This window comes from Podarcis vaucheri (assembly GCF_965113315.1).
Source record: "Podarcis vaucheri genome assembly, chromosome: 8".
NCBI lineage: Eukaryota > Metazoa > Chordata > Lepidosauria > Squamata > Lacertidae > Podarcis > Podarcis vaucheri.
Window position 1 is genome coordinate 85,712,556 of NC_138766.1, and position 21,711 is coordinate 85,734,266.

A 21,711-nucleotide genomic window follows, 5' to 3' on the forward strand; every position below is an offset into this window, starting at 1 on the left:
CATAACCACCTCAGTTTGGCCCTTTCCTCTAAAGGATTAAGCAGAACACTTCACTACTCTTGACTGAGATCAGCTACAGTGACTTCAATGTCTCCGTTAAAAGGTGTTTTCAGGGAGAGCAGTAAGTATGTGTCTTCAGATTACTCACCAGAATAAACAGGACGGTTGCCCATGGTAAGAAAGTTTGCAGTCCGCTATCTGTTCAAGAGCCTTCCATTGTTGAGCCAAATAACTATTTGGCTTGTCCGGACAAGTTCATGTTGTCTTTTTCTCGGAATGGAAATTCATGTCAACAACAACTTATCTGTTTACCGTGTTGCATGAAGGAAGAAACAGAAGTCCGGAGACTCCTTTGGTACACAGAACCAGTTGTGGACCTACTTGTGCTCAGGGCCTATTTAACTAAGGTCCAGAACACCTTCAGTAAATTCATATTCCTGGAGATGTCATTTTGACTGGGGAAAAATAGGTGGTGTTTTGAGTTCTGTAGTAGTTCCTTGAATTGTAATGCCGCCTTTGTATTGAAATTGTTTCCCCAGGACTATGATGATGGATATGGCACTTCATACGATGAACAGAGCTACGATTCCTATGATAACAGCTATAGTACTTCAGCACAAAGGTAAGGAAGATGGCTTAATTCATTTAGAATGGTTGCATGAGTCACCATATATTTCTGGGAGTAAATGGTTTTGATTTGTGATCAGTCTTGAAATACCCATCTTTGATAACAGGCAGAAGATTCATCCCTGGTGTAGGAGTGGAACAGCTGTTTAAGCCACTCAAGACTGTCCATTCAGTACTATATCACAGCCTAATGTCGTCTGCTGCCACTGGCAGTGGCTGTTCAGGGTTTCAGGTCTTCCCCTTCACCAGCTACGGATGGAGGAGAATTTTATTCTGTCCACATTTTAAAGCAAACAGATCCAATTTGCAGTCCCCGCACTTAAACACTGTTTGGAATGCAGTTGTTACCTGGACTACACAGTTCTCATAATTTTATGGTGCATTTCAAGCTCAAAAAACATTTACATTTAAATTGGGGGGATGCATATGAAAGCATTTTAAAAAACCTTATTTTTTTAGAAAGATGCACACAATGTGAATATTTGTGGGTTCCCCCTTTCCATGCCAACACATGCAAAACTGAAATGAAGTGGAAATCAACTGATCTGTCCATCCCTGTCACCTGCTACCTGGCCCTTTTGGCAGGAGATGTGAAGAACTGAATCTAGGTCCTTTTCCACACAAGAGATGCTGTGATACCTTCATGAGATGAAGTGCTTCCTCTCTAGGTCACATTCTGCCCACCTCTGCACGGTCTTGATTGCCATTTATTTTTGACAGGGTTAGGTGTAACGTGCAGCAGCAGCAGCAAATATTCCACTTCCAACATACCTCTCCCACTGGTTGATAGGAGCAGACCATATTGAGGAGCAGATGGCCACGTGGGGGCTGAGGGTGCGTGGCATTCACTTGACCTCTTTTCGCCCACAGCACTGATGCACACAAGAGGGGCAAGGCAGCAGGGAAGTCAGCAAGATGAAAATGCACCATTTCAGCCAATTCAGAGCTCTCACAAGTGCATTTTGCCCCATGTCAGGCTTGTCCCTGCCTCACCCCTCTCTCTCTGTTGCGGCATGCAGCAGTGGTGCAGGTGACTGGATGTCAGATGGAAGCCTCCATCCCCGCAACCAGTAGTGACCACACCTTTGGACAGGAGTGTGATAGTAGTAGACATCCTATTACATAACTAAACCAGCCTACATGCGGTTTATTTTCAGCAAAAGCAAAAATTTTATACTATTTGAAAGTGAACCAAGTAAATAGATGTGATACCTTATTATACACAAATCTTCAACCTTGCATGGCTTTTGTGCTAGCGGATAGCTGTTAAATTTGGGGTAGTCTCTGGATTTTCACAGAGAAGTTTATTGCAAGCTTTCTTGTCCAACTCAGCTGGAAGACTCTTTTGTTAAATATCCATTCATGTATTCTTAGCTATGGAGATCCCACATTGGTTGGATTGGGATGGCTTGCAAAGTAAGCATCATTCTGGGTTCCTGCAGTCTAGCTATCAGTATGCCTTTTCACTGGCCCTAAGGAAGTAGATTCCCAGAAACATAACTCATGGCAATGTAGTGGACTTCTAAAGGAATTACTTTTGGCAGCTGATTAGAATGCAAATTGGGCCTGCTGTGATTTGTGCTGGCTGTAGTCACTCAGCTCCATTGACTAAAGTGAGAAAGATGACGTAACTCTTTAATGTTGAGGGATAACGTTCAGTGGAAATTAGCCGCAACAATTTACACATGTTTAATGAGACAAGCCGGTGCTAAGCCAGTCCAGTGTGCCACAATGAAAGAGGAGAGAACAACAATATTGGTGTAGATTTCGAAGGCTGTACACTACCAGGCACTTGTTTACATTGCTCTCTGGTGATTTGGGACAAGCTGTTTGATTTCCAGACTGTCGAAAACTATGTTTTCAATACCAGGTTAAGAAAAGCAAAACAGCCAGATGGCTATATGAGAGATTGGCAGTTACGTTTTGTGTGATGGGTTGAACAAGTCTCATCTTAAACTGTTGTATATAGATGGGTGACTTGGTTTTCTGCAAAATTTAGCTGGCCATTGAACTGGAGAAGTTTAAACGCCCTGTAAAACCCAGCTTCCTCCCAGTGTTGATGCACGCACCCCTTTACGCTAGCTTTCATCACTTCCCTGTGCTCAGTATATTTATAGGGACACCGTGATACTCCTTGATCCCAGTAATGTTACTCAGATTTAGAGTCAAAGAATTCTGTTCTTCAGTTGGTCTAATAACCATACTAGAGCAGTTTAATCACCAAATCCCTCCTAGAACCAAATGCAAAGTCTGGGTCTCTTTGGGGTGTGTGTGTGTGTGTGTGTATATGTGTGTGTGTGTGTGTGTGTGTGTATATATATATATATATATATATATATATATATATATATATATTTGCTTTCGTAGATTTTCACGGGTACAGGAATGCAGGTTTTGGTGTCTTCGGGTGTCTTCCCGAATGTCTTCGATGGCTTCCAAGAAACACCCCCCAAAAACCAAGACACAGAAGAAAACAATGGCATGGCCCTCCTTCCTTATATCAAGGGCACTACAGACAAAATCAGCAAAATCCTCCATAAACACAATATCAAAACAGCCTTCTGCACCAACCAAAAAATAGCCAATATCCTCAGAAACCCAAAAGACAAAATCCAGCTGGAAAACCAAGGGGTCTATGAAATACCCTGCAAAGTCTGCCCAGCCACGTACATTGGACAAACAAACAGACGAATAAATGCACGTATCGCAGAACACAAGAATGCCGTCAAAAAAGAAGAAAAAACCTCCTCTCTTTTCCAACACATGAAAGAAACAGGACACGAAATTAATTTTGCAGATTCCAAATTGCTCTTTAACATGGAACATCACCACAAGAGAATAATCATGGAAGCCATCGAGATAGAGAAACACCCTCACAACATGAACAAGCGTGACGACACGTCCCGCCTGCCAGACATCTGGAAATTAGCCCTTCCCACAAAAACCGACACCAGAACCAGAGGCACACAGAACGCCGTCACCAATCAACCACACCAGACCCAAACCCAGACCCTCTCCACAGACATATTACAGACTCCATCCAGTAGCCAAACTATAGTGGCACCTCCGGATGCTGCACCCCCCTGCAATCCCTACACAGATCTGGCTGGCACAAGGCACAAAATTATAGCTCGCCCCTATACACGAAGCCAAGCCAGAGCACAACTAAATGCAGCACAGCCATCTTCTCAGAAAAACTCTTCACAAGCTCAAGAGGTCAAGACACGAAAGCTTTAGCAACTAATCTACACTTAATGACCCACCCAGTGGTATTCAGAATATCACTCATGAAATCACTCAAGATATCCCTCAAGTAATTAAGGAACAAAAGAAGAAAAGGCACACTAATCTAGGAACTTCCTCTCTGCCCAGAACGTTGGAGGCTATACACCACACCCCTCAACAGTATTTATAGGAACTCAAACACCAGATTCTGCTCTGTTCCAGTAACAAGAAGCCGAAAGCACCAGCCTGAAGATGACGAGTGAGACCTCGTCGAAACGTCGCCCAGACACCCCGACTCTTACACGGGAAGACACCCGAAGACACCAAAACCTGCATTCCTGTACCCGTGAAAATCTACGAAAGCATATATATATATATATACACACACACACACACACACACACACAAACCCTGCAAACTGCAATTTAGCACTTTGCAAAGACAAATTGTGCTGAAATGTGGAATCTGTTTAGAAACATTACATTACACAAAATGAGGCCAGCGGTCTATGCGCCTTGAGGGCTTCCCACGTTTTCCACACAAGTGTTTCCAAAGACTGGTAACGGGGCAAATGCAGACTGCTGCTAATAAATCAATTGCCTATGTCTGCTCACTATTTAATGTTCTCCAGAATACATAAGATTTATCACAGAGGAATTGTGGAATAATGGTAGAGTATGGAAACAAAGTCCACCGGGGAGATGTACTACATCATTTGGATTTAGCACTGCCATCTGCTTAATAGCACTGAGATGACTACCGAGGTACTTATGATCAACCATTCATAGCAGTGACAGATGCTGCAGAGAGTTAACATGGCAGAGAATGAGCTTTGTTACTAAAATTTGGATTATGTGACAAGGTTACAGAAAAAGGGAGGGGAAGGAGTGGCTGCGTACCTGCCCATTGCCACTGAAATGCTTCCTTTTCACTGCATTATCACCTGACTGTTGGCTGCCCTCCAGGTTCTCAGTCTGATCCAATATGAGAAAAGGCTTAACAGATTTTACAAAACTGATTGATATTGAGTTAGTCATTTTGCACAAATGCTTACCGATCTAAAGGAATGTACAGACATGTTGACTTTGAGGTTGATTTGTATTCACACTAGCTGCCTGAGTAAACTCAACATGGTAGGACTGTGCTAACACTGTTGCTTCAGGCCAGGTCAGTTACTGATGGAGCAACAGCTAGCTGGCTTTGTAGAGTCTGGGATCTCAACTCATGATGGTTGCAGGATACTAAGGCAGTTTTGGAACCATTTTAAGGTCTGGTCCAAATGACTGAGTGGCGCTGTCTCCAAAGAACAATTTTGGGCCTCATGGAATTGCTAGAATTAATATTTGTGTGTGGTTAGTGTAGCTTTAGGGATGGTTGCTGTTCCTTAACTGCAAATGGAAACCAGGCATTTGGCTGGAATGCATATCACCCAAGTTGCGAGGGCAAAAGGGGGCCTACAAGAGGCCAGCACTGTTTTCTCCAGCACACTCTCCCAAGGCAATTTGCCCAAAGGAGACCAACAGATCACACTCCCAGCCAGGGCGCAAAATGTTCCCCTTCTCCTTTCCTCTCTCTGGTCCAGAGTTTCTCCTGCTCTGGAAGTCAGACGGGCGTTGAGGATTCCTTCAAGGGAGTCCAGGTGACTCTGATGCAGAGACAAGGTTGAGCAGGGAGAAAGAGAGAGATGGGGGCAAACTCACAGCACGGTGCTGAGCATCACAAGGCTTCTGCACCTTCCTGTTGTGTGGGAAGGGAACTTCCAGTAAGAGACATATTTACAGTAGGGAAAACTGGGGCCTCGTCACCGCCTCCTCAGATTTGCTGCCCTGAGCAAGTGCCCCATTTGCCCTCCTGTAAATTTGCCTGTAGATGTACCTCTTATACACACATACATATCTCAAAATTTGGTCTCAACAGCTTGCTTGGTGCCAAACAACCTATGCTCTGGGGTATAAAACCCTTCTCTTAATTATCACCCACTCTTTGCAAATGGTGAGTAGGGCTGTGGGTTTTATTTGTTTGTTTGTGGTAGGAGGAATGTGTCTTTTTCTGCAAATGCACCTATAAGCAAATGATGTGATTCTGGAGAAGTTTCGAAGCCACGGTGGCTCATACAGTCGAAGGCTAAATTAAGCACCTGAGACCAATAAAGAATGACGGTAGTCTAAAGCAAAACAAGTGTGTTGCAGAGAAATGATTTCACACATGAAAGCCGTAGTACCTTTCTGAGAGGCTGAGAGCACCAAAGCTGTGGTGTTCCACCCTGCAGTTATCAATCACAGGCTGAATGGCCTCGTGCTGCTGCAGAGGCAACCTGCAACATTCTTCTTGTTTTTGTTTTACTCTGTGTTTAATTAGAAAATTCAACTTTGGAAATACTCATTGGAGGCAGATGTTTAGAAGTGGTAGTGTTGAGATTTAAAAGTTGTACTAAAATTTAATTGCTAGCATTGTGCTTCCAGTGTGCTGAATTATATTTAAGTCGACTGTGCACCTTCAGGGCATACCCAAATACTTACTGCACTAAAGCTGCAATCTTGCATGCAGTTACAAGTCCCAGAGCCTTGGTTGCCTAAGAAAAGAGATGTTGAGACTCAATCCTATCAGAAGAAACTAAGTTCTCTGACCCAAAGGATCTAATCTCCAATCCCAGATCTGTGTGGTGATGGAAGGGCCCAGTGGACATGCCTAGATATATTGCTTTCATTCTAGGGCTGAATCCTAGTTCTGACTTCAATGAGACTCAGGCACATCTTAACTGTGCATAGAACTGTAGCCTTACATGACCCAGTTGTGGTGCTGAACTGAGAAAGAAGGCATGCCATTATACCATGATCTGTGAAATAGTACTGATGAAATGCACTGGCTGATTTGTGCCATTCAGATAAGCAGCGGCGATAATGTCATGCAAGCAACAACATCCCACACCAATTCCTTAAGCCGTTAGCCATTTCAGCAGTAACTTTTGAAGGTGTGGGTAGGCAGTGCAACTGACACTTCTCTTTTCTGTGCCTTGCCATTAATGTGCAAGATAGGTTTGGGACAAAATAGAGTACAGCAAGGAATAGGACTCATAAGCCGGTTGCAATTCCTGCTCCTCTTGCTTGCTATCACATCCAAAATTATAGTTGATGGCCTCCAACTGAGCAGAATGTACTGTAGAATTGGTTGTAGAGCAAAAAGTACCGGGACTGAAACTTGACACGACACACAGGCATTCTGTAGGCATTCTGGTCATCACAAATCTGTACGCATCACTCCTGATACGCCTGGTACTTGGAAATAATAACCTCCTAAGATTCTTCCTGTGAGACAGTATAAATGATGTGATGACCAAGCACCTGATTCTGTATATGCCTGTATGAATGAGAGAGCTTTCTGGATGTAGGTATTTGATTTGGATGTTGCCAGCCAGACGAGTTTGCTGCTGAAAGAGCCATTTTCCTGTGGGCAGTCAGCATAGCAAACAGTTAAGACTACCAAGGCCTGCCATAGTTGGGGTAGCTGTTGGCATGTATAGAAGATTAGGGAATTGAAGATTAGGGAATTGAAGGGAGACGTGAGGAAGTCAGGAAAATAAGTTAACTAAAGATGAGAAGCCAAGAAAGAGGGAGTTTTGTTTTCTTTTATATGTGTATGCGTTTTTTCTTCTTTTTTGTTTCTTTTTTGTGTTTAATTTTTGTATTTTGTAATTTTGTATTTTTCTGTTTTTGTATTTTTCTGAACTTTTCTATGGATAAAACCTAATAAAATATTAATAATAATAAAAAGAACTTTCTCACAGTAAGAGCTGTTCGATAGTGGAATGGACTCCCTCTGGAAGGGATGGACTCTTCTTCCTTGGGGGTTTATAAGCAGAGATTGGACCTGCCACGGGTGCATTGCAAGGGGTTGGACTGGATGACCCTTGGAACCCCTTCCAACTCAATGATTCTCGCACATTCTAGATTGAAGAAGTGTGTGAGATTCTGCTTTTCAGGAGAGAAGAACTTTCCAGTTGCCAGTGTGGTATAGCGGTTGAAGTGTCTGATTAAGACATGGGGGACAAGAGTTCAAATCCTGGCTCAGCCATGAGGCTCATTGTCTCTCAGCCTAACCTACCTCCCAGGGTCACTGTGGGGATAAAATGGGGAGAGGAAAGACCCATGTACACTGCCTTTAGCTCCTTGGTGGAAAGGTGGAATAGAAACATAATAGAAATAAACAAAAATTCACTGCCCATCAAGACCTACGGCCCCCAATCTTTCTGTACCTTGGCACCAATCTGCAGTAATTAATTCAGAATAAAGCAGGCAATTGGAGCAGAATTTTGTCATTTAATTGTGTCATATTCAACCCTGACAGGTGTACAGTGTATTCAAGTCCACTTCCTCACACTTGATATAGACAGAGCATTTTTGGTGTTTAGCTAAAATAAGATCTAGAACGAACAATCCAAAGAATTACCCACGTTGATGAAACCGTATTTCGGAGGGGGCTGAGGCTTGCAGTTCTCAGAGGAAAAAGGGGAGGGGGGGAGAGTAGAATACTCAGTTGGCGGCTGTCCTAATCGCATTCATGTTCATAGCTTGTGGAAGAACCATGGGGAATTGGGGTTTGGTAGAACTGCCAACACAGAGAAGAATCGAAGATCAAGGTTGATGTTATCTCTGGTGCCAGACAAGAGCATCATTAATACTACACAAGCATAAAAGGCAGCAAGCTGAATTAATGGGAAGATCTCTGTGACTGTTAGGTGGAAGTTGCCATGTTTAAGGGCAGCGGAGACTGAAATAACTCTTCATTTGAACAACTTAGGCTGCATGGTGCATCACTTTTATTTAGGTGTATACCTAAAATATTATAAGCGCGTGCTTGGAAAAAATGCAAAGTTCTAGTGAAGACAGACTTGTCTTTGCAGAAGTGCAGTGGGTTGTTGAATAGTACTTTATCTGATATAAAGTTGCTTCTTTAAAAGTCATATTTTTATTATGAATTAATTTGTACTGGATCGGATTGTTACAAGAACTTTGCTGCATATTTTTGTTGGTTCTTCAGCTTGTTGTAGACCGCCTTGTGTATAGAGAGATAGAAAGGCGGTATACAGATTAAAAGTAGAATGAGATTAAACGAAAAAGCCCTTGGGTTTTGTTAGAAAAATGTGTGTTTTCAAGTTTAGCAGAATTCCATTGGGCAGCCAGTACTTTTCCTGGTTTACATCTCAGTGGTTCTTGATGTAACATGAATAGGCAGTTCTCTTTCTATGTGACTGGATGCTTTGGACTTGAGGCTCTATTCAGCCAGAACTCTGAATATTTTTACCTTGAGCTTCCCAGTAGTACCAAACAAGCTCTCATGTTAAGCACTGCATGGAGGCCTTTGCAAAGGTCAAGCAGATCCACAATAGCTAAACGGCTAGAGCAGTTGACCCAAGGAGCTGAACTTGGTATAATAGCACTCTTACCAACAACTGGATTAGCAGCTGTACAGAAGATGCATACCGTTTCTTTCTGATAATACGTAAGCAGCGTTGCATTGTCCTGGCTTAGCATTTTCTAAAATCACTGCAGCACAGCTTGCTTCCCAGCCACCCCGGGAAAATGGTTTCCGTTTCTCTTCAGAGGAAGAGTGCTTTAAGTATTGAACTGCTCCCCAGCTGGCACAACCAGTAGTCAGGGATAAGAATAAGAATTTTATTATTTATACCCTGCCATCTGTGTGGGTTGCCCTAGCCACTCTTTGTGGCTTCCAACATATACAAAAACATGACACATTAAATACAGGGCTGCTTTCAGATGTCTTCTAAAGGTTAAGTAGTTACTCGTCTTCTTGACACCTGATGTGAGGGCGTTCCATAGGGAGGGCACCACTACTGAGAAGGTGCGCTGCCTGGTTCCCTGTAGCTTCACTTCTCACAGTGAAGGAACCGCCAGAAGGCCCTCGGAGCTGGACCTCAGTGTCTGGGATGAACAATGAGGGTGGAGACGCTCCTTCAGGTATACAGGGCCAAGGACCTTAAGGGCTTTAAAGGTCAGCACCAACACTTTGAATTGTGCTCAGAAAAGTCCTGGGAGCCAATGTAGATCCTTTAGAACCAGTGTTAATATGGTCCTGGTGGTCGCTCCCAGTCACCAGTGTAGCTGCCGCATTCTGGATTAGCTGTAGTTTCCGGGTCACCTTCAAAGGTAGCTCCACGTAGAGCGCATACCAGATGGAGGTGGTAGACAGCCACCCTAGACACAGAATTGACCTGTGTCTCCATGGACAGATGGACAGTTGTGAGTCCAAAATAACTCCCAGGTTGCGCACTTGTCCTGGACATTGTGGGATGATGGACGTTGTAGTGTGAAACCTCAGGGGAGTGCCACACTGGGACAGGTGCCTTAGAGCATGTCTCTCTTGATGAGTGCAATCTCTAATTGGAATGTATCTGCCTAATATTGGGTTGGGTAGCCGTCACAGCCCTTCCATAGTTAAAGCAACCAATTTGTCCCCCCAGTGCTCATATTCTTTTAAGCATTGTTCATTCAACTGTTCCTGTGGATTGATTGAGGGGAGAACGTTGACTGATCCATGGAGAAAACCGGCCCATTTCAGCCCTGTAGCACTGCACTCCCCTCTAAAGCTTGCCTTCTCCTTCGAGGTGGCTTTGCTTTTTGCGGCAGTGTTTTTATTTTGATTTGTCTGCCACCCTGGGCGATGTGTTGGAAAGGCAGAACGCGAGGAGCACAAACAAATAAAATCTCATTGATTCTGACAGCTTGTTTCCAAAGTAGTTTTTAGCATATTTATTATTTTTATACAGAGGCTTCTGATTAGGATGGACGCATTCTGAATTCCAGTACTTCACCGCTATTTCTGCTCGGGCACTTTCTCTGAGGCTGAAACCCTATATGTTATTTAAATAAACAAATGAGCCCTGGATTGCAAAATTCAACACCAAGCAAGTACACAGCTAGTGGGGCATGTTCAGCTTGGCAGGTTGAAAGTTGTTTAGGCCTGCACAGTTTTTTTTAACAAGCAATCGTTCTCCTCTTTGGCTCATGAATGATTGCGGGACTTGGTTTTTCTTCCCTGCCTAATAGCTTTTCCTCACTGTATAAAACTTGCTATTATTTCTTGAGGTCCAAGGACAGGAACTTGTCATGGGGTAGAAGGGAACCGGTGAAGGTCCCTTGTTGTCTTAAGCCAATCTCTCAGCACTTTTAAGCCTTGTGCCCAGAAAGAGTGGCTGCGAGCTAGCTGGACGTCTCTTCGCAGTGAATGTTTCCTGGCAGGTTAGTTTGGGATAGATGATATTCAATGCCTGATGTCTAGAATGCATGGTCTCTGCATGCTTTCAGTAAAACTTGGAGCTTGTCCTCAGGCCAGCACAGTTCCCATTGTGAAAGTGCTACACATTGTGTGACTCTCAAGATTGGCAGACTACACAACAAGTTTTCCTGAAGCTGCCCACTTCTGTTTTCTGGGGCCGTGCCTCTTAGCATGTGCAGAGTGCCAGCAATGTTAGAAATTAGCCAGGTGCATTTTGGAACTGGCACGGGTCAGATTGCGACCGTGTGGAGATCTCTGGATGCCAGACAGGCAACGGGGGAAAGCAGAATATCCCTTAGAGAAGGATCTGTAATATTTTCCTTGAAGCCTGTATTCGTTTTATTCTGGATGTTTATATTTGATGTGCCGGCATTTGAGATTTGTTCTTTAAAATATAAAGCAGTATATAAATGAAATTAACTACAACAAACCATACAAACCTCAATGTAAAAAGAAAAAAAGATGCCTAGACATTGCATTGTGGCAACCATAACCTAAGTTTAAGGTGCCATTTAATGATTAGATTATTTATCTGAGTTTCTAACACTGAGTGCCGGATGTTTTAAGGGACCTAATGTCAGCTTGTGCAGAGTGTTTCCCCCCCCCCTTCTGACAGAAGGCTTAAAAAACAAACAAACAACACTTTTATAGCACCAAGGTAAAGGGACCCCTGACCATTAGTTCCAGTCGTGGCCGATTCTGGGGTTGCAGTGCTCATCTCGCTTTATTGGCCAAGGGAGCCGGCATACAGCTTCCGGGTCATGTGGCCAGCATGACTAAGTTGCTTCTGGCGAACCAGAGCAGCGCACGGAAACGCCGTTTACCTTCCCCCCGGAGCGGTACCTATTTATCTACTTGCACTTTGATGTGCTTTCGAACTGCTAGGTTGGCAGGAGCAGAGACCGAGCAACGGGAGCTCACCCCGTCATGGGGATTTGAACCGCCGACCTACTGATCAGCAAGTCCAAGGCTTTGTGGTTTAACCCACAGCGCCACCCACGTCCCTACATTTGCTATTAAGAATGCATTTTAAAGTGCAATGCAAAATGCCTTTGCTTGTGATAAACACCATCTTGAAAACATACCTCAGGAGAATAATAGACTCATTGAACATCCATTTTTTCCCCTAGGCCTGGTAGGTGGACTCCTGGCCAGGATGCACCCCTTAAATTATCCCTGTGGCCAGCTAGGTATATTTCAGTTGTGCCTCACTTTCTCTTGCCACCTTCCCTATTTAAGCAGTAGCCAGGTTCATTTCAATCTGCCTGCAAAATGAAGGCTTACAGGAGCACAATTCAATTACGTGTTGGGTGGGCTGAGAAGGGTACACAGAAATTCAGGCCGCACCCGAGCAAACAGCTCCAGCCACCTCGCGTTATAACTTTCTGATGTGGTTATTGGTGCTGAAGGGTCTGCCTGCTAATAAAGTTTTGAGGATCCCCCCCCCCCTGCAGATACCTTCAGTGTAAATAAGTGATTTTTCCCTTCCCACCAAGGATTATTGGTTTTGCTGTTTACATGCCATGAAAGGCAAGTCGCTTTCGGTTTAACAGGCACTTAGGTTTGTAAAATGAAGCCCAGGCAAAGTAATTCTGACAGGATTGACAGGTAAGGGGACGGGGGCTCAGCTGCTTTCAGGCCTGCAGACGTGATGAGTCGTACAATAAGTAATCAGATACTGTATGGAACGATAGCAAATGTCAGTATAAAATTCTCTTATCAAAATATGAGTGTGTATTGGGCAGGGGGGGGTTGCTTTCGTGGAATTAAAAAGCGATGCTGCAACGTGCCCTCCTATAAAGATTTTTGGTGGTCCTTTTGATCTGGCTATGTTTCTGGAAACCTTTGGGTTTCCTCAGTGAGGAGATGGCTTGGAGGAAAGATTGTCCACAATTATCAATCACCCTCCATTTAATGCGCATCCTCTAGAGCATGCATGTCCAACTTGAGATCTACTCCCACTATTAAAAAAAACCTGGCAGTTGAGTTTTTCTTTGCGGGGCGAGAAGGTCCCGTGATCTACCAGTAGATCACAATCTACCTGTTGGATGGCCCGGCTCTCTTATCTCAATTAGCTGGGTGACGAGACAGAAAATGTTGCCAGTCAAGGCCAAGTCATAATAGACCAGTTAGCCGCTTGACCCAACAGCATGCAAGAGCCCCTCTGTTTCTTTCTAATGTGCTTGAAACAACTTGCCTTTGTGAACCAATTTGTCCACTAATTGCAGAATAATTCAGATCAGCAAAGCAGGTATAAAAAGGCCTTTCTCTTTTCCTCATTAAGAGGCCAGAGATGGAGGACTTTTGTGCTGTGACCTCCCATCAATGGCACCACCCTCCCATGGTGGTTTGTCTGGCTGCTTCCCATTATGCGCCAGATGAAAGCCTTTTCATTCTCCCAGGCTTTTAGAGTATTGCAAAACGTAGCTGATCGCTTCTGTTTCATCTGCCGGTGGTTTTTATCGCGTGTTTTTTGTTATTATCATGTGTTGATGCATTAAATTTGTGAACTGCTTAGGACCCAATTCTGGTAAAAAAACACAAAAAACCACACAAACATATTTCAGCTGACCTGGCTTCGTGTAAAACATCTTGAACCCCTTATGAACATAATACAGTGATACCTCTGGATGTGAACGGGATCCCCATTCGCATCCAGAGCAGAACTCAACCCGCGTCTGCGTATGCGCGGGTCGCGGTCCGCCGCTTCTGAGCATGTGCGTGACTTCATTTTGAGCGTCTGCGCATGCGCAAGCGGTGAAACCCGGAAGTAACGCGTTCCATTACTTCCGGGTTGCCGCAGAGCGTAACCTGAAAACACTCAACCTGAAGCGACTTTAACCCGAGGTATGACGGTAGAGCTATTTTACACTGAGCCACATGATCGCTCCACCCAGGCCAGAACTGTCTGTTCAGCTGGGAAATGGATCTCAGAGGGTAAAATATTCCCAAGCCCTGTTCAATGAGACCCCCACTTTGGGATGGTTATGTAGGCAATGGAACCTAGGACTTTCTGTATGCAGTGCAATGACCCTTATCCCTGAGCGGTGGCCCAAGTTTGGGCCAAGGAACATCCCAGATTATTTAAAAAAAAATAAAATGTGTGGCTAGTAATATAATTCAATAGACCCAGGGCAATGTATATTTTGGTTGCATAAATTTATTATTATTATTATTATTATTATTATTAAATAATTTCTATGCCAGTTTACAACTCTGCAGGGGAAGTGGAGGTTGGGGGGCTGGGGGAAGTTTCTAAGCAATTATAAAAAAATATGGTGATGGGCAGGGAAGGGAAGATGTTCCAGGGTGGGAGAGGAAAGGAAAGCTCCCAGGTGGAAACTAGAATGGTCGACCACTCTCTGTGTGAAAGAAGGCTTAAGAGCATTCTGTTTTTATTTACATTAGTTCATTTTTAAATGTATTACGAAAAGCGTTAATACAGTGGTGCCCCGCAAGACGAATGCCTCGCAAGACGGAAAACTCGCTAGAAGAAAGAGTTTTCCGTTTTGGAGGGGCTTCGCAAAACGAATTTCCTATGGGCATGCTTCGCAAGACGACAATGTCTTGCGAGTTCCTGCTGGTCCCCCCCCCTTTTTCTAAGCCGCTTATCAGCTGATCCGATCAGCAGATAAGCCGCTAATAGCGCTAATCCGCTAATCCGTCAATGGGCTTGCTTTGCAAGACGAAAAAACTGCTAGACGAAGAGAATCACAGAATGGATTCTTTTCGTCTTGCGAGGCACCACTGTAAAATTTTATGGATTTTTTTTTTTATTAGTCACCTCTGTGCAGGGATAGCCAGCATGGTGTCTTGCAGATAGCCATTGGTCAGTGGTGATGGGAGTTGTAGTCCATCCACATATGGAGGGCACCACATAGGTGACCCCTGCCCAGGTAGCAGGTTTGGCATTGGTTTTTGAGTGGGCAGGGGGGACCCGGCTGCAAAAAGCACATTCTCAAAAGGTCTTGTGAGCTGTGTTCCTGCTATATCACAATTCTTTTATTAACAGCTGGATTGTTTTTCTCTTTCCAAACAGTGGTGGCGATTACTATGATTACGCCCATGGCCTGAGTGACGACACATACGATTCTTACAGTGAGTAACTTTAATGTTCTGGGAGAAGCGAATTTCATGTAAAAAGAGAACGGTTCTCAGGCATTTTGAATTTGCCGCCTTGCATGAAAAAAGAAAAATCTGCTCTCACATCTGCACACTACAAGACACCGTCTCCACCGAAGCGGCAGATTTCATTGTGCATGCCATGGAGGAAGTGGGTAGAGAAACGTTTTTCTCCGTCTTTCATAATACTAGAACCCATCCCAGGATAGGCCAAAGAAGCTGAACATTCAGAATCACAATTGCTGGGGAGTATGAGCGAGTGAGGTCTTTTGCCTTCTTGTCCTGTTAGTGCACTTCTTGTCAACATCTGGCCAGTCAGTGTGAGAACAGAATGCAGGACCAGACAGGCCTTGGTTTGATCCAGCAGGGCATTTTTGTGTTCTCGCTGTCTGGAGTTCTCCTGTCTTGCAAATGCTTCTTTCACTTTCCCTTGTTGCCATTTGCCGACTGCCCCCCACCCAACATGGTAGTTTCCTACTCGTGCATGAACAAACACACACAGCAAACAGTCTGGCCTGAGTACAATATCGGCTAGACAAACTTTAGCATAGCCAACAGGTGCCTCCCAATTTACAGTGCTGTGTTTCATTTTACGAGTAGCGCTGAGCCAAGTCAGGTATCCCCGAAAGTCACCAACGAAGAGTTTAACAGAGCTCAGCTCACTGGATTCTCCTTCCATGTTGCTGCTACTATTCACCTCCTTTTGATCTCCCCAGGAGACTGCAAACATGTGCTAATACAAATAATGTTATTAACACCCACACATACATCCATACGCTGTATATAAAAATGTTTTTAAAGTAGTACAGTGGTACCTCGGGTTACATACACTTCAGGTTACAGACTCCGCTAACCCAGAAATAATACCTTGGGTTAAGAACTTTGCTTCAGGATGAGAACTGTTTCAGGTTAAGATGCAGCGGGAGGCCCCATTAGCTAAAGTGGTGCTTCAGGTTAAGAACAGTTTCAGGTTAAGAACGGACCTCCAGAATGAATTAAGTACGTAACCAGAGGTACCACTGTACAAAGTGCACAGGGGAGAGAAGCCTCAAGGACTTTTTTATCATCAGGGTTTCCCAAACTTGGGTCTCCAGCTCTTTTTTGGGCTACAACTCCCATGATTCTTAGGTAGCAGCACCAGTAGTCAAGGGATGATGGGAGTTGTAGTACAAAAACAGCTGGAGACCCAAGTTTTGGGAACACCGTTCTAAATCCTGATAGAGGGCAAGGTGTAAGGAGAGATGAAAATGTGCAAATTCCGTTCCACATATTTACGCTTCATTTCAGTTGATAGAGGAGGACTTAAGCTAAAGGATACACGTAAGAGGAGCCATTTAAGGTAGGGATTAAGAGAGTAGCTGAATTCTCCCAGTTGTGGAATGAATTGGCCATGGGCATAGAATGGGACGCGGCTGGCGCTGTAGGTTAAACCACAGAGCCTAGGACTTGCCGATCAGAAGGTCGGCGGTTCAAATCCCCACGATGGGGCGAGCTTCCATTTCACAGTCCCAGCTCCTGCCAACCTAGCAGTTCAAATGCACGTCAAAATGCAAGTAGATAAATAGGTACCGCTCCAGCGGGAAGGTAAACGGCGTTTCCGTGCGCTGCTCTGGTTGACCAGAAGTGGCTTAGTCCTGCTGGCCACATGACTCGGAAGCTGTACGCCGGCTCCCTCGGCCAATAAAGCGAGATGAGCTCCGCAACCCCAGAGTCTGCCACGACTGGACCTAATGGTCAGAGGTCCCTTTACCTTTATAGAACAGGTGTGTCATGATGTCTGGGAACCTGCCCTCTAGCTTCTGGGTATACCAAGCCGCTGCCTGAGTCTCCTTGGCTCGAGCTGGTGTGTCTGGATGTATGAAAGCACCCTTGACCTCATTCTTAACTCAAGTTCCTTGCTGAATATTTTTAACGCTTCTCACTCGGCCTGCGGGGTTTCTCCCCACCCCCAATGCTTTAGCTTTGCTTTTCTGCACCACTTGAACGAATTCGAGGAGGTAGGTCATTAAACAGAGGTTATATATAAAAAAAGGTGCTTTACGTAGGCACAGAAGGGACAAAGAGGAGCTGGGGTTCTTGTTGGTAAACAATAATTTCCAGAGCAGAATCCACATGCTACTCGACGGAGATTAATTAAAAACACACACGCACGTGCGCCGGAGTGCAGAGGTGACAGGTTTAATTAAAGAAACCTGTGTCGGATTAGACACACAAAGCATGTTAAGAGACACCTTTGCTTTGGAGATAACGTTAAACCTTTGGCTGGAGATCAGAGGGGCTCAGGATCCGACCTGTCATGAGGCTGGGCACGCCTCCCCGTCTTGCCGCAAATAACACCCTCACGACTTGCCTGCTGTCAGAGCAGGTATCTCACAATTTCCCCCGCTTAATAGATGTTGCGACACTTTTTCAGCGGAAAGTCTGGAAACCGTTTCTGGGGATACCTTTGAAGTTATGCTTGATGCGTAAAATAAATAAATAATACCCACCGCACCCCCCACCTGAAGCGACCGGCCCCCCCGCTTGAGTTTGTTTGTCATAGTAAATCGTTCTACCACACAGGCTGGCTGCGTGTCACAGGCTTAAATGTCCGCAAGTCACCTTGAGGGGGAGCAGCCGATTACACGATAGTATCAAAAGGGAAAGACTGCTTTAAGCCTCCTCCTTACCCCCCTCGCAACATGCTAAATTAGTCTCCACGGACTTGCAAAGCTTTGATCGTTTTCATGCTTCGGCATTAAAATGAGCTGCCTGGCAGCAGGAGGCCTGGCTTCAGCTTGCCTCGTGATGGCGAAACGTTTCAGCAAAGAGGCCTGCAATGGGCTTAATGCAAACACACAAAGCAAGATTTGCCATCTTTCCTTGCTTCCGAAGTGATACCTAAATGAACGGAACAGGGTGGTCTGGAAGCTCCCATTGGTTCAGAATGTCTGCATTCAGATATAATAATAATAATAATAATAATAATAATAATAATAATAATAATATATTTAGACCCTGCCCATCTGGCTGGGTTGCCCCAGCAAGTCTTCCAACACATATAAAAACATAATAAAACACCAAGCATTAAAAGCCTCCCGACACAGGACTGCCTTCAGATATCTTCTAAAAGTTGTACAGTGGTACCTCGGGTTACATACGCTTCAGGTTACAGACCCCGCTAACCCAGAAATTGTACCTCGAGTTAAGAACTTTGCTTCAGGATGAGAACAGAAATCGCAGTGTGGCAGCAGCGGTAGGCCCCATTAGCTAAAGTGGTGCTTCAGGTTAAGAACAGTTTCACGTTAAGAACAGACCTCCAGAACGAATTAAGTACGTAACCAGAGGCACCACTGTATAGACATTTATCTACTTGACATCTGATGGGATGGCTTTCAACAGCGTGGGTGCCACTGCTGAGAAGGCCCTCTGCCTGGTTCCATGTAGCTTCACATCTCGCAGTCAGGGAACCACCAAAAGTCCTTTGGAGCTGGACCTCAGTGTCCGGGCTGAATGATGGAGGTGGAGACGCTCCTTCAGACACACAGGGCCAAGGCCGTTTAGGGCTTTAAATGCCAGCACCAACACTTCGAATTGTACTTGGAAACGTACTGGGAGCCAATGTAGATCTTTTAAGACCGGTGTTAATATGGTCCCAGCGGCCGCTCCCAGTCACCAGTCCAGCTCCCGCATTCTGGATTAGTTCTAGTTTCCGAGTCACTTTCAAAGGTAGCCCCACAGAGAGTGCATTGCAGTAGTCCAAGCAGAAGATAGTCCATAGCATGTAATCAAAAGCCTTTAACCAACCTTGCCCAGTCCAGTGTCCTCCAGATCTTTTTTTGAGGAGGGCTTGAAGGCCTGGGAGGCTATATTTCAACCCCTAGACCTGAGGTCCCGTAGCCCTCACCTACTCCTTCCCACTGAATGGAACAAAAAATTGCCTTACAAAAATAGACACCCCTCCTGTGCTTTCTGGAAACTGGTATTCAGAAGCCTACAGGTAAAACTCGAAAAATTAGACTATCGTGGAAAAGTTCATTTATTTCAGTAATTCAGCTTAAAAGATGAAACTAATATATGAGATAGACTCATGACATGCAAAGCGAGATATGTCAAGCCTTTATTTGTCATAATTGTGATGATTATGCCATACAGCTGATGAAAACCCCAAATTAACAATCTCTTAAAATTAGAATATTGTGGAAAGGTGTAGTAGCTATTCAATCCATAACACCTGCAATGGGTTCCTGAGCCTTTAATTTTTCGAGTTTCACATGTACTGGCCTCACTCACGGACACAGAGTATAGCCAAGGCTAGTAGTCATTGATAGGCTTTTCTTCCATGAGTTTGTCTAATCCTCTTTTAAATACCATCCACGTTGGTGGCCATCACTTGGGGGTGTGTGAATGTGTGAAGTACTTTCTTTCATCTGCCCCTGAATCTCCCAACATTCAACTTCATTGGATGCCTAGAAGTTCTAGTGTTACTAGAGAGGAAGGAAATCTTTGCCTGTTTCCTCCATGTCATGCATAATTTTTGTAAAATTCCATTATGCAGCTTTTCTCAAAACTACAAAGTCCCCAACGCTGCAAACTCTTTGAGGGAGTCGCTCCACCCCCTCGGATCATTTGGGTTGCCCTTTTCCGAACCCTTCTCCCACTCTGCAATAACCTTTTTGAAGTGAAGCGACCAGTGTGAGCACACCTTGGATTTGTGTAACGTTTGCTGTTTTGCTCAGGGCCGCCTTTAGCAGATGCGGCGCTGGGGTGCAAATATCCTTCCAGCGCCCCCAAATTACCACGGATAGTGTTGGGGTGGCCGTAGCTGCGCACTGCCAGCCATCCGGGGGGGGGCAACTCTCTCCCATGCCGCTGCAGGAGAGCTTGGGAGTGAAGTTGCACCCCTCCCAAGCCTCCATGGGAGGAGAGCGCAGCTTCCCTCCCAAGCCTCTGGGAGGATCGCTCTTCTCCCGAAGAGGCTTGGGAGGGAAGCCTCACACCCGCCAGGCTTATGGTTGGCGGGGCACAGTTGGCGGGCGTGCAGGGAAAGGGGAGGCCGCCGGCAAAGCTGCGCAACTCCCTCACTTGCTGGGGCACCCCTGAGAGGCCGGCGCCCTGGCGCGACGCACCACTAAGCCTTATGGGAAAGGCGGCTCTGGTTTTGCTGCCCGCTCGCACAGTTTGGATAGGTCCTTTCCTTTCAGCGAGGCTAAGCAGTTTAGTATCATTAGCAAATATGGCCAGCTCACTGCTGACCCCTAACTCTAGACCAGGGTTTCCCAAACTTGGGAGCCTCCAGCTGTTTTTGCACTACGATTCCCTCGGTCCAGTATACCTGAAGGAGCGTCTCCACCTCCATCATTCTGCCCGGACACTGAGGTCCAGCGCTGAGGGCCTTCTGGCGGTTTCCTCACTGTGAGAAGTGAGGTTACAGGGAACCAGGCAGAGGGCCTTCTCGGTAGTGGCACCCGCCCTGTGGAACACCCTCCAACCAGATGTCAAAGAGAAAAACAACTACCGGACTTTTAGAAGACATCTGAAGACATCTGTTTAGGGAAGCTTTTAATGTTTAATAGGTTATTGTATTTTAGTGTTTCGTTGGAAGCCGCCCAGAGCGGCTGGGGAAACCCAGCCAGATGGGTGGGGTATAAATAATAAATTATTATTATTATTATTATTATTATTATCATCATCATCATCATCATCATCATCCCTGACCACTGGACCTGCTAGCTATGGATGATGGGAATTGTAGTGCAAAAGAAGCTGGAGACTCCCAAGTTTGGGAAACCCTAGTCTTGAAGGTTTATGAACAACTTAAAAATCACAGCTTCCAATACTGATTCTTTTTTTTTGGGGGGGGGGGCTCTACTTTCTGCACCCCTCCTTCAGGAGGTCTGTCTGTTTATTCCTCCTCTCTGCCTGCTCCCCTGTCTAGAGTTATGCCACTGAGCTATGCCCCTTTGCCACCCTTTTCCTCCCCCCAAAAAACAAGCCGCAGATCCATTTAGGAGAAGCCTGAACCATGTTTACGCTTCCTTATTTCAGGACAGGAAGAATGGACCAGTTCAAGACACAAGGCACCTTCAGCAAGGACAACAAAAGGAGGCTACAGAGAACAGCCATATGCCAGATACTGATTACACTGTCTGATGTTGTGAAATACCCAATCTCCACCAGTCCTGTATACTGTTCAAAGTAATTTTTTTCTATGAACAATCCCTTTTTATTAAAATCAAAGTGCTTAATCTGAATGGACGGACTGAGCTTAATCTATTTTTTGCTGAATGAAAAGCCTGGACAGGAAGACACGTTGAAACGCGGAACTTTGTTATTTCCAGATTGTATTTGGGTGGGTGGGGGTGGGGGGAGAACCAATAGGTGATCAAAACAAACAAAAAAGAGAGAGAGAGAAAATATAACCTTTGATTAACTAGTGTTAAAAACAGCTAGGTTTATTAAATA

At 45.0% G+C, this 21,711-nt stretch overlaps 1 protein-coding gene across 2 annotated transcripts in view; it reads left to right on the forward strand.

The window, feature by feature from the left end:
- The window catches only part of KHDRBS3 (KH RNA binding domain containing, signal transduction associated 3), a 110,133-nt gene that overhangs the window by 81,756 nt on the left and 6,666 nt on the right, over positions 1-21,711 (forward strand). Inside the window, exons 7-9 of one of the 2 annotated variants that reach the window (XR_014222849.1) lie at positions 540-622; positions 15,185-15,243; positions 21,295-21,444. Coding sequence is in view for 1 of the 2 variants with exons in the window: in XM_082235843.1 (XP_082091969.1) it covers positions 540-622; positions 15,185-15,243; positions 21,295-21,386 (234 nt within the window). In the remaining variant the exon portion in view is untranslated. Of the gene's footprint in view, positions 1-539; positions 623-15,184; positions 15,244-21,294; positions 21,501-21,711 lie in introns of those variants that run through there. The other variant, XM_082235843.1, reaches the window with a different exon arrangement.